Below are 14,426 nucleotides of genomic sequence, written 5' to 3' on the forward strand. Positions count from 1 at the left end.
TCATTTTTTCTGAAGTATGTGTCTAATATCTTAAATATATCCTCACATCTTGTAGTTGTCACGAGAGCTTGGCAAAACAACAACTATGAATTCATGCACAGGTTCATCTGACATTTATCGTACAAACACAAGGAGGACAGCTAATCCTGCAACATCGGTTGATTCATCAAGCTGAATGGTGAAGCCCACAGGACATTTTTATATGCGGTTTATTAACACGGTTTCACAATTATCTGCCATCCCTTTGATTGGTCGTGATATGGTGTCATTTAACAGGGGTACAGTGTCAAGTACCTTGCTATATTATATTTCTCACCAAACATACAGAAAACCACATCTTTCATGAACGATTTTAGTCAAGATTCTTTCTGCAATTGTATGAGCTTCCTCCACCAGCTTTAGCAATGTGATCACGTACTCGGTATGATGATTCAAGTGCATTTCTATTGTCTTGGTAAGCAATTTTTTTTATGGAAACAATACTTTCTTTTAACTGATCTCGTTTTCTTATAAAATAATCAACGTGTTTGTTAACTAACTGTTGGTGTTTCGTTTCAAGGTGTCTCCTCAGTGTTGCTACTATTAGCCAAAAGTATTTTTAACAACCAATTTAATATAGACAGAGTTATTTAGAGGTGTCGCCAGATATTTCAAATAAAAAGATCTCTGTATGTTTTGCTTTGTCACTAACTGTTGCAAAAAGTCGGTAGACAGAGCATATAACTCGAGATCTAGCTGTAGGGGAGAGTGTAGTGGGATCCGTACAATTGCCAAACGGACAGGTGTGTTTCACGTACACTGTACAGTTTCTCTCTCTCTCTCTCTCTCCTCCTTCTTCTTCTCTCCTCCTCTCATCTCTCTCTCGAATTCTCTCTCGTCTCTTCTCCTTCTCTTCTCTCTCTCTCTTTTTAGATGCAAGAGATTCATTACTCATATTTCACTTATCCACCCCTGTTCTAATGAATAATTAAATCAGTAAATAAAAACAAACTTTCGCCAAAAGTGTGTGTGTATATATATATATATATATATATAGTATATATATATATATATATATATATATATATATATGTATATATATATATATATATATATATATATATATATATATATATATCATTATATACATACATACATGCATATATATATATATTATCTATATATAGTATATATATATATATATATATATATATATATATATATATATATATGGGGGGCAGGGGCAACGGATCCCTTGAAAGTCCGCCAGGGTTCCGCGGAACACAGTCTGAGAAACACTGTCCTATGGTATAGTGTCCGATAAACATTCTTGTCCCAGAGGTAGCCTTGGACCTTACTTGGGGGTACCTCAGAGCATGATGAGGGTACGCAGAGACTACCGCAGGTGATGCTCACTCTCTAAGCCAAAAGAGACCATTATAGTTCAATAACACAGCCAATGCTTTTATTATTGAGGGTCTAAACTCCAACCCTAATGAATTACCGATCCTCGAGTCTCTCTCCATCAAACGATTTCTTCCGCAATTGAACAACCAGTCCATCTTCACGGGCTTGTACCACCTATTTTAGCCTGTTGTTTTTTTTATATACAACATGATTTAAGGCCTGATTATCTTTTGCCATGGTAGGTCGGCTGCCAGTGCTCCTCAGATATTTTATGATTGTTAATTTTTTGTATACACTTTTTTCTGAATTTTTTTGGTAAACATGTGTGCCTTTATTTCCGATACAATTTTATGATAATCTTTAGTCGATATGTATGAATATGTAAATTTTTCTATTTTTTACCTGTTAATTTATATATAAGTGATATTTAGACACAACAAATTCATATGATTCATATTAAGTATTATTTATGGCACAGAACCCTGAGGTTCTATGCTGAATCCAAAACGCGCTGGAATTTATCATAATACATAGCCATGTTTGTTCCTGCTACTACACACACACACACACACACACATACACACACACACACACACACACACACATATATATATATATATATATATATATATATATATATATATATATATATGTATGTGTGTGTGTGTGTGTGTATTTATGTATGTATAAATGTATGTATGTATATAATCCGTCGTTTCATTATGTTAAAAGCCTCATTTCATTTGATCTCGTATATTTTTAAACCAAAGATAAGACCAAGGAAATCCATTTCAGTTTTCATCTCTGAAATGTTTTTATTTTCCGGAAGGAATAATCAATAGTTTATCATAAGAAATCATTTTTAAAAGAGTCAATAATTATAGAAATGTATTTATTTATATCATTCAAATTATCATTTTATCATGATACAACACATTTTACTCGAAACATTATTGGTGAAGCTACTCAAGTAGTCTACACACAAAACATTTGACTGTAGATAAAGAGGCCATACAGTCTTGGTTACTAAGTTTATAACCATTATTGTTAGAGAGTGTTACACAATTGTAGTCTTCATAATCTCTATAGTACCACAGGGGTGAGGAAGTATCGGGAAGTTTCTGGCCATTCACCCATTCGAAGTCTGACGTGGAATTAAACCGCCTGCCACCGACGAAATAGGTCACAGAGTTAATCTGAAAAAAAAAAAAAATTAATCATTTGTAACCAATGAGCCTAATGAGTATATGACACATTTCGTCAGATATATTAAAAACAAAATCTTTCCTTTTTACTTGAATACTACTCGTTTCTTAATAATACATTCATTCAGAGATTATTCATATTGTTTTCACAAGTCTTATAAAAACTTTTAAATCCTGATCCTTGCTGTTTCATACAAAAAAAATCATGCGTAAGAGTGATCATACAGTTGATTATGGATGTATGTATGTATGTGTGTATGTAATATATGATGGTAAAGATATTCCATCTAATAAAAGGAGCCCATAACATCGCCAAAATATAGAAAGAAAGTACTCTATTTCAATGACAATTGACTGTATTTATACCAAGAAATCCACCCACATTTATCCTGTTTCACTAGGTCACCCCAGTTGATATTTTCTTTTTAATCTTGCTATACATTATACGCGACAAATTCCAGTTTATTCACTGGTTATGGTTATTTATATGGTTAAAAATAGATGACATCCGTTGTCCATACCAAACTAACCGTTTACAGATAAATCACTTTACCAGAGATTAATACAACATAAACAGTCAGATAGGTATGGACAACAGTGCTCAACTATTTCTAACCATATGAATAACCATAACCACAGAATAAACTAGGATATGTCACATAGAATTTATAGCAACAAATATCGGTATAAAAACCTGATGTTGGACTATGCCTTGATTAAACAAGAGAGTTAATAAACATCGCAAAAGGTGACTGGGATTCAGATATCATAGATAAAATTTTCCTTCAACCAACTCTTTAAAATATTAAAGATAAATTATCAACTAGGGGGACCTAGTGAAACGGCTTACCTGTGGACGGATTGCTTGGTATAAATACCGCCTTGTCTGTAACTTTTCTCATATATTACCTACCTGAAGAGAGAGAGAGCAGTCTCGGAAATATAGTATTTATTTTTGATAGTTTTATATCTTTATGGGCTTATTTTATTATATATACATATACATACACACACACACACACACACACATATATACATATATATATATATATATATATATAATATATATATATATATATATATATATATATATATATATATATATATATCTATATATATATATATATATATATATATATATATATATATACATATATCTATATATATTATATATATATAAATATATATATTATATATATTATATATATATATGTATATATATATATATATATATATATTATATATATATATATATATATATATATATGTTTGTGTGTATGTGTGTGTACGTATTTTGCTTGTGTTTGTGCTTGAGGATTGGCAATTGTGCAATTGTTGATCATTTTTTAACTAGCGACTTTAAGCATAGGTTGAAGATAAACTAATTGTGTTCGAAAAAAAATCCCTATAAAAACTCTGAACGAGGCTGCATAAACACTATAGTTTGATACTTGATGCTATATTGACGGCTAATCCCTATTAGGTTTACGTACGCCCCTTTTCATACTGAATGGTCAATGATTATTATCAGTTATCTTACCACATTCATATAACCAATTATTAGGGGCAGATCTTTATCCTCAAACCACGCCAAATCCCCATCTAGAGACTCGCAGTACTTCCGAACGTTTGTCCAGCCGTAAATAACACCAAAATCGAAGCATTGCCTATGAAGACAATGCGTGGCAATATTTTGGTAAGGCCATGGACAGCTATCTGAAAAAGTAACAAACCTTAGGATAATCTCCTGAAAAAAAATGAAAGTCAGCTGCCGAAAACATGTATAGATAGCTTCATTGGAAAATTGATCGTTATGATCTGCGTTTCTTGAAATAAATCAATGGATAATAAACGCTGCAAATTATCCTACCCTTTATACACTCACGCGCACACACATACTCACGCACACACACAAACACACACACACACATATATATATTATATATATATACATATATATATATATATATATATATATATATATATATATATATTATATTATATATATTATAATATATATATATATTTATTATAGTGAGTATTTCCACTAGTGAAACTATTGTCTTAAGGTGAGTTGGAAGTGCTGGCGTATAATTTTTAAAATCTTTTCTCAAATGCTAATTTTCTTGTTGCTTTTGCCACTTCAGCTTTCCATGATTTTCATGTGTTTTTAAAGAAATAAAAATTAAATTATTTACTTTCATCCCCAAAAAATATGAAATTACGCCAAAGCCCATCGAGCGTCTGCTTTCAAGTCAAGCAAATTTTGTTAGTAGGACACAAATAATTATTTGTGTCTTTTGAAATGAAACAATAGCTAATCCCCTTTTCTTATTTGTTTTCTGTATGAGGCGTACTCACCCATTTTCATATTCGTAATAGTTGTTTCCCAAGCCGATACATCTTTCATATCATAGAAGTGAAATTACATAACCATCTAAATGATTACTTTCTCTCTTCAAATAGGAATTGGAATCATTGTTTGTCCATCTCAAAATTAATAAAGATATTTGTAATTAGTACAATCATAAGTACACTGATACTTAAAACAACAAACTTATAAACTATCACTATGATTTTCTTTCCTTGCCTCTGTAGTTTAATATTTCTTCTGATAAATTCGATGAAAACCGTGATACTATAGAGAAATGGAATTACTGATAACACTGATTTTATTTGAAGTTTTCTATTATTGGGGGATACAGGAAAACCAAATATAATAAAAAAAAAAAATTGACATTTTCCACAACACCGCATCCTGAACAGTGTTTAATCTACCTATTTACCTTATAAACCCTTAAACTTCATTATTTACATCTTTATTTATCTAATCTAGAAACACCAAACTCTTAAAGTATTAAACGTTGAATATAAAATGTGTACAATAGCCTGAATTCTTTATACTTTAGCCGTTTCCTTTTTCTGAATCTTCATTGCAGTTTGCAATGTCCAGAAATTCCAGTGCAACCAGTCTTCAATATCAGGCATATGAATTTTGAATTGTAATTTATTCAATGAACATCATTTCAAAATATATGCATAATCATTTATTCCCTCTGCAATAACTAGATATGTTCTCTCACACTATACCAGACTTCATACTCACATCTTATTGTCTGGTGCGAAGTCGAAGTTGCTGGGTTTCCTGAGCTTCCGTTGGTGGAATTCTGTAGAAGTCCAAATCGCGAATATTCTTCCCTTTCCTTATGACCTATACTATTCTCAACCTCTAAGACTCCTTGGGCATCACAGCATAGAAGAATTAGGACGAAAATTGAGAAATGGACTTTGTGAGCCATTATCTATTTCCCTGAGAAAGGAAAAGATTCCTCACAGTTAATTGACTCTAGAGAGCAGTCTCTGTGCAAATTTTACTTGAACATTAATGAATTCTCACTTCAGTTTAATATATATATATATATATATATATATATATATATATATATATATATATATATATATATATATATGTGTGTGTGTGTGTGTGTGTGTGTGTGTGTTTGTGTGTGTATGTGTGTATGTATATTCTTTCTTTGGTTTCAATTAGACACGAATTTTCACTTGAGTTTACAATATACATAAATTCTCTCTTTGGTTTGTATTCACAATAGAATTCCTAGTTAAGTTAGAAATATGTATGAATTCTACCTTGAGTTCAAAATATACATGACTTCCCCTTTGAGTTCAAATCATGCATGAATTCTCACTCATTTCAAAATAGACACGACTTCACACTCGAGTTGAAAATAGACAAAAATTTCACTCGATTTCAAAATGTACTTGATTTCTCACTTTCGTTTAAAATCTGCTCTGCCTTCTGAAGGTAGTGAAGTCTCTGCCAGATCTGTGCTCTCGCGGGAGAACCATTATTTTATAGTCACGGTTTGCCCTGTGTTCAGATAATTTGAAGCTGAATATCGCCTAGTTTCAAAAGTAAACGAAATCTTTACGGCAATGGAACATTTAAATTTGGTAACAGAAATGTTTTAGCAATAATGGAAATGTTAAACTTTTTGCAACAATGAATAAGTATGTAGGCTTTAGGATTGATTTTTAAATAGGTATTAACAGTTGATGGATAAATACATCTGAATCTGGCAACGCAAATCATTCTCACTGAGCGTAATAATGTATAGTTGAACAAGTTGCTGTTCATTTGCATTACGTCTCTGAAAACCTCTCGTGGTCTTGTTGAGGCTAAAATGATATGACCTTCAGAATCATTTCTCTTAATAACATATCTTAACAGATCATTTACATAAATGCAATTCTAGCAAATGCGCAACTTCAAGACAATTTTCACAAGTTTTTTTTTATTTATCTTTAATTATGATGATGATATCATATCGGTTATTAGACAAGCACACAATAACACAAGAGGTGATCTAAAAGATATAAGTCGTTATATAATAGGTGTTTTAATTGTTCAGCTGTAACAGTCAATTTCTTGATGGCAACAAGAGGCAATCTCTTTTAGATCGCCTCTTGTACCAAAGAATGTTTTACAAATTTATTAATGATTTTATTTCGGATGTCTTTTTAAGACATCAAAGAAAACTTTTAAGTCTTGGTGTTGTTATTCCTGATTTCCAACTTAGAAACCACTGCATTTTTAACTTATCTGATTACATTTTATCGAAGAGAGAGGAATTTTTACTATGTTTTGGTTTGGACTTTTGTTTGCCATCTTTTAGACCCAACTATGCCAGATTCTTTTTACCATTTGAGGTCATGTTCCAAAGACTTATGAAACTTGATGTTAATAAAAATATTGGTAATCTCCAACAGAAAATCTCAAATTTAGTTCACAAAACGTATGGTAATTTAAAAACTAACTGGACTCCTTTTTTTAGAAAAACTGATCTGAGTATACTCTTGAACTTGAAAAAACGCGATGACATTGTAATTTGTAAGCCCGATAAAGGCAAAGGTGTTGTGATTCTGAATAAGAACGATTATGTGTAAAAAATTGAACATATTTTGTCTGATACCACCAAATTTAAAGCTCATGGTGAACCCACTTTTCTCGACATATACAAAAGGGAAGATAAAATCAATAGATTGTTAAGGAAAATCAAAAGTGAAAATATTATCAATGAGACTACATATCTACATCTATTTGTGACAAGCTCTTTTTTCAGTATTTTGTATGGCCAACCCAAAATTCACAAGCCTAATATACCTCTTAGACCCCTTATGGCTGCCTGTAATAGTCCTTCGTTCTCTATCTCCAAATTTTTAGCCGGTTTACTTTCAGAATATAGTAGCGATGAATTTTCTTTAAAAAATGGGTACGAATTCCAACAGCAAATTACCAACCAAGATGGAGATTATTACATGGTAAGTTTTGATGTAGAGTCTCTCTTCACTAATGTCCCACTTAATGAAACTATCAATATTATTCTAGATAAGGTTTTTATTAGCGAAGATACAGTTTTTCATGGTTTTAACAGATCAATCTTTAAGCAACTACTTGAACTTTTAATAGGCAACTCTATTCTCAGGTCGATGGAGTTGCTATGGGGTCGCCTCTGGGCCCCATTTTTACAAACTTTTTTATGTTTGACCTTGAAACGAAATTTTTAAATCAGTGTAATCGTAATTTTAAACCGTCTTTTTATCGCAGATATGTTGATGACATTTGTTTTGTTCCAGCACTCTTGGCAATGTTCTTTATTCTTAGAATATATTAATCAACTCCATCCAAACATTCAATTTGCCATGGAGGTAGAGAGCAAGGTAGTCTTCCTTTTTTAGATATTAATGTAACAAGACATAGTTCTGAGAGTTCACTACTTCTGTTTATAGAAAACGGACATATACGGGCTTAGCCAATAACTACTATAGCTCTTGTCAATATTCTTTCAAACTTAATACCATCTATACCTTGGTCCATAGAGCTCTAAAATATTCTTCAACTTGGCAAATATTCCACAAAGAAATAGTCTTTTTATTCAACTTTTTTCAAGATAAACTCCTACCCACAAGATATAGTTCATAAAATCACCAATAAGTTATTAACAAAATTTTTACAACCTCCAACAGTCAACTTTGATGTTCCCAAAAAATGATTCTATGACTCAATCCCGTATATGTCTGACTCTAAATTCTCCTTAAATCTCACATGAATAATTGAACAAGAAATCCCCTCTCTTAACGGAAAACTTATCTCCAACAACCCATGTACAATAGGATGATTTTTTTAATTTCAAAGATCGCCTGCAGTCTTTCATGCGATCCAATGTGGTTTATAAATTCACATGCCCTGGATGTCCGGGCTCCTACGTTGGATCGACGCGGAGGTTACTGCAGGTCAGATATTTCAGCCATTAGGGTTTTAGCTTTCGCACTGACCAAAGAATCAAGCAGCCAGAATTTTCTAATATTAGAAATCATGCCGCCTTATTAAAACCGAAGTCCTGAAACAACACTTCTCAATAATTGGTTATGTAAGGGACCCAAACCACCTAACCACTTTAGAAACATTATATATTAAAAGACTGGTTCCCTCTCTCAATGGTAATACTTCTTCAGCAACTTTGTATCTGGCATAGTTGTCGTCTGGCCTTGGACGCCATTGTATGTCATTTGCGGTTCTCTCCTGCTTATGGACGGTTGGTGTTTTGGTAGTCTCTTTTTATTTTCTGTTTTATGTACTTTTTATGCTTTTACTTTTTATTGTTTTAACTTGTAAATTTTAATTACTTTGTGAATTCCTTTTATGTCGATAATATATTTTATTGTGTCTTTTACTTTTCACAGACTGATGATGCAATGAGTATTGCGAAACGTATTTTGGTTTAAATAACTTGGTCTTTTTAACATGTGTATCATGGACCCTCCTGAAGTCTATATATATATATATATATATATATATATATATATATATATATATATATATATATATATATATATATATATATATATGTATTTCCACGAAATACATATATATATATATATATATATATATATATATATATATATATATATATATATATATGTGTGTGTGTGTGTGTGTGTGTGTGTGTGTGTGTGCGTATTTCCACGAGTGAAACTTTTGTCTTAAGGTGGTTTTGAAGTGCTGGCGTATAATTTAAAAATCTTTTCTCACATACGAATTTTCTTGTTGCTTTTGCCACTTCAAATGTCCGTGATTTTCATGTGTTTTTAAAGAAATTAAAACCAAATTTTTGACTTTCATCCCCCAAAAAAATTGCCCAAAAGCCCATTGAGCGTCTGCTTTCAGGCTAAGCAAATTTTGTTAATTGGATGCAAATAATTATTTGCTTCCTTTGAAATGAAACAATAGCTAATCCCCTTTTCCTATTATTTTGTTTTCTGTATTAGGCGTACTCATCCATATTCTTATTCGTAATAGTTGGTACCAAACCCGATACATCGTCAATAATATAGAAGTGAAGTCGCATAACCATCTAAATGATTGCTTTCTCTTTTCAAATTAGAATTGGAATCGTTGTCAGTCCATCTCAAAATTAATAAACATATTTGTAATTTTTACACAAAGAAGTACAACGATATTCTTAAAACAACAAAATTATAAACTATCACTATAATTTTCTTTCCTTGCCTCTGTCGTTTAAAATTTCTTATGAAAAATTTGATGAAATCCGTGAAACTATAGCGAAAAGGAATTACTAATAACACTGACTTTATTTGAAGTGTTCTATAATTTGGAGGATACTGGAAAACCGAATATGATACAAAATACCAATTGACATTTTCCTCAACACCACGTCCTGAACAGAATTTAATTTACCTATTTACCTTATAAACCTTTAAACTTCATTATTTACATCTTTATTAATCTAATCTAGAAACACCAAACTCATAAAGTATTAAATGTTGAAAATAAATTGCGTACACTAGCCTCAATTCTTTATACTTTAGCCGTTTCCTTTTTCTGAATCTTCATTGCAGTTTGCAATATCCAGAAATTCCAGTGCAACCAGTCTTCAATATCAGGCATATGAATTTGGAATTGTAATTTATTCAATGAACATCATTTCAAAATATATACATAATCATTTATTCTTTCTGCAATAACTAGATATACTCTCTCACACTATACCAGACTTCATGCTCACATCTTATTGTCTGGTGCGAAGTCGAAGTTGCTGTGTTTCCTGAGCTTCCGTTGGTGGAATTCTGTAGAAGTCCAATTCGCGAATATTCTTCCCTTTCCTTATGACCAATATTATCCTCAACCTCTGAGACTCCTTGGGCATCACACCATAGAAGAATTAGGACGGAAATTGAGAAGGGCATTTTGCAAGCCATCATTTATTTCCCTGAACAGAGAAAATGTTCTTTATATATATATATATACATATATATATATATATATATATATATATATATATATATATATATATATATATATATATATATATATATATATATATATATATATATATATATATATATATATATATATATATATGTATATGTGTGTGTGTGTGTGTGTGTCTGTGTCTGTATGTCTGTGTGGTATGTGTGTATGTGTTTGTATGTATATTCTTTCTTTGGTTTGTATTCATAATAGAATTCCTAGTTAAGTTAGAAAAATTTATGAATTCTACCTTGAGTTCAAAATATACATGACATCCCCTTTGAGTTTAGAACATGTATGAATTCTCACTCATTTCAAAATATACACGACTTCACACTTGAGTTGAAAATAGACAAAAATTCTCACTCGATTTCAAAATGTATTTTAGCGTAATAATGCATAGTTGAACAAGTTGATGTTTATTAGCATTAAATCAGTGAAAACCTCTCGTGGTCTTGTTGAGGTTAAAATAATATGACCTTCAGAATCATTTATCTTAATCACATATCTTAACAGTTCATCTACTTAAATGTCATTCAAGCAAATGAGCTGACTTCAGGACAATCGCTGATTTCACATTTTATCTTATTATCAATCTTTTATTATGACGATGATATCAAATTTGTTATTATGAAAGTACACACAAACACACCCATATATATATATATATATATATATATATATATTTATATATATATATATATATATATATATATATAGATATATATATAGATATAATATATATATCTATATATATATATATATATATATAGATATATATCTATATATATTATATATATATATATTATATATTATATATATATAATATTAAATTATATAGATATATGTATAGATATATCTCTATATATATATATATATATATATATATATATATATATATATATATATATATATATATATATATATATTATATATATATAATCTATATATATATATATATATATATATATATATATAATATCATATATACTATATATATAGATATATATCTATATATATATATATATATATATATATATATCTATATCTATATATCTATATATATATATATATATATATTATATATATATATATAGTATATATATATATATATATATATATATATATATATATATATATATACTATATATAATATATATATATGTATAGAGAGAGAGAGAGATACATATTTACAAACACTCTCACACAGAGACACACACACAAGCATACATATACACATATATACATACATATATAATGTATATATATACATATATACCTATATAAAAGCATAATTATAGAAATAGTATATGGTGTTACATTCACGCACATTCACGCGCGCGCGCACACACATATAAATGAATCAAGAGTTACAAAGTTTTTTTTATAATTAGCAGTTATTAATATACGAACATTGCAATAATATGTTAACTCATTGGATGACAAAAAGAGTTAAAGATACATGAATTTTAGGATAGGATATTTTTATTTATTTATTAAAATTAAAATGTAAAAAAAATAAACAGCGTGCATGTTAAAGAATACAGAACAATCTTTTTCTAATAAAATATAGTGTATTTTCGTTGGTGAAATATTCCGCTATTGTACCATAGATTTTAGCACTTGCTCGGAGTAAGCAAAGCTCGGATCACGCCTTGTTCGTATTACCGGTAATCTGAGACCAAATAATTCTTCATTAGCTAACAAGTATGAATTAGCATTTGTATGTTTGTTGGAAGGTGCATCGAAGTTCCAGGAAGGTTGTTCATGTAATCTTCTTTGCAAATGGCAAATGTTGTTCTGCTGCCTTTCTGGAAGTTCCAGGAAGTTTGTTTGTGCAATCTTCTTGGCAAATGCTGTTCTGCTGCCTTTCTGGGAGTTCCAGGGAGGTTGTTCATGCAATCTTCTATCGCAGATGCTTTTCTGCTGCCTTTCTGGAAGTTCCAGGAAGTTTGTTCATGCAATCTTCTTTGCAGAGGCTGTTCTGCTTCCTTCCTGGAAGTTCCAGGGAGGTTGTTCATGCAATCTTCTCGGCAAATGTTGTTCTGCTGCCTTTCTGGAAGTTCCAGGATGTTTGTTTTTGCAATCTTCTTTCGCAGATGCTATTCTGCTGCCTTTCTGGTTGTTATTTTTCTTTTTCCTTCCAGCAAGTCACAACAACAATAACAACAACAAAAACACAAAAACGTTACCCGTTAGAGAATATATATATATATATATATTTTCACAGCTGTTCCAACGAGAAAATGTAAAACTTATTTATCACAATCATCATCTTCCCGTAGGGGATAGTACGTTCAGTGCACCTCACACAGCGTATTTGTAGGCATTACTCAAGGCTCTTTGGCAGTGTCTCTTTGACCCTTAGCTGCGACCCCTTTCGTTCTTTTACTGTACCTCCTTTCATATTGTCTTCTTCCATCTTACTTTCCAGCCGCTCCTAACAGTTTGTTTCTTCTTTAAAGCCTTTTTCTCGCAATTTACCCTATCAGCGCTGAATGACTTCATAGGGCCCAGCGCCTGGCCTTTGGCCTAATATCTATATTTCGTTCCATTCCACCCTCATCACCTTAAGTAAACAACTATATTTACCATCGGCTTCCACTCAAATTTGAGGTCGTATTATTATTTGTGAAGCTTCTAGATTCATATGGACCCCATTTATTCAAATACTTGTCACACCAAATGGAGAATTTATTTACGAATATCTGATATCCAAAATTATGTTTATTTTTTTATTTTTTTTTTATTTTTTTTTGTGTGGTGGCGTGGGTGGTGGTGGAGCGGGTATTATGTGCATCAAAGCACATCTAACTGAGATGTTGTTGGAAGGATAAGTTACTTTGTTGATGGTTTGCTCACCATTCTTCTTAAAATAATGTAGCTTATTTAGGAATAAAAATAAATCTAGAATAATTATTTACACATCAGGCGAGTAATTTATATTCTCAGAGCGACAGCGTTAAACTGCAAATCCTCTGTTATATAAAGAATATTTTTCTAATTGCATATTTTTTATATTTACAATAAAAAATTCAAATCAGTCTTTGTTCATTAGGTGATAGACATAAAACCAAAGCTTTTTATGATTATATATCGTTAAATATGTTGAACGATAATGAAACTGATATAAATTTCCATGGTCACATTGTAGTAAGGTATAAATGAATTCGCTCAAGGCCATATTTTCTTTTTCCATGCAGTTCTGAAAATTATCGCAAGGGTACCAAGAAATTTTAAGTTTGTGTGATTCATTAAAATCTCTATTTTCATTTGGTGTATACTAATATTGCACGAAACCGGTTTTTAGTATTTATTTATTTATTTATTCATTTTGTCTAGGTTAGGTTGGGTTAGTTTAGCTTAGTCCCAAGATTGGTAATTTTGGTGTGATAAACATAATGAGATTATTGTTCCGGAATATACTTCTGGGAGCATTTATATTTAGCTCCATATTGCTGTGAGGTAAATAAGCTTATCTGGAC

General features: G+C 30.8%; 1 protein-coding gene across 1 annotated transcript; it reads right to left on the minus strand.

Annotated features, from left to right (window-relative positions):
- Positions 1 to 2,263: 2,263 nt before the first annotated feature.
- On the minus strand, positions 2,264 to 6,536 carry LOC135195093 (uncharacterized). Its single transcript, XM_064221473.1, has 4 exons — positions 6,384 to 6,536; positions 5,698 to 5,901; positions 4,132 to 4,307; positions 2,264 to 2,582 (listed from the first exon to the last, which is right to left on the minus strand). Exons 2-4 carry the CDS (start codon positions 5,888 to 5,890, stop codon positions 2,349 to 2,351), a joined length of 603 nt encoding a protein of 200 aa, XP_064077543.1. The 5' UTR covers positions 5,891 to 5,901; positions 6,384 to 6,536; the 3' UTR covers positions 2,264 to 2,348.
- Positions 6,537 to 14,426: the final 7,890 nt, after the last annotated feature.

Source organism: Macrobrachium nipponense, chromosome 15 (assembly GCF_015104395.2).
Source record: "Macrobrachium nipponense isolate FS-2020 chromosome 15, ASM1510439v2, whole genome shotgun sequence".
Taxonomy (NCBI): domain Eukaryota; kingdom Metazoa; phylum Arthropoda; class Malacostraca; order Decapoda; family Palaemonidae; genus Macrobrachium; species Macrobrachium nipponense.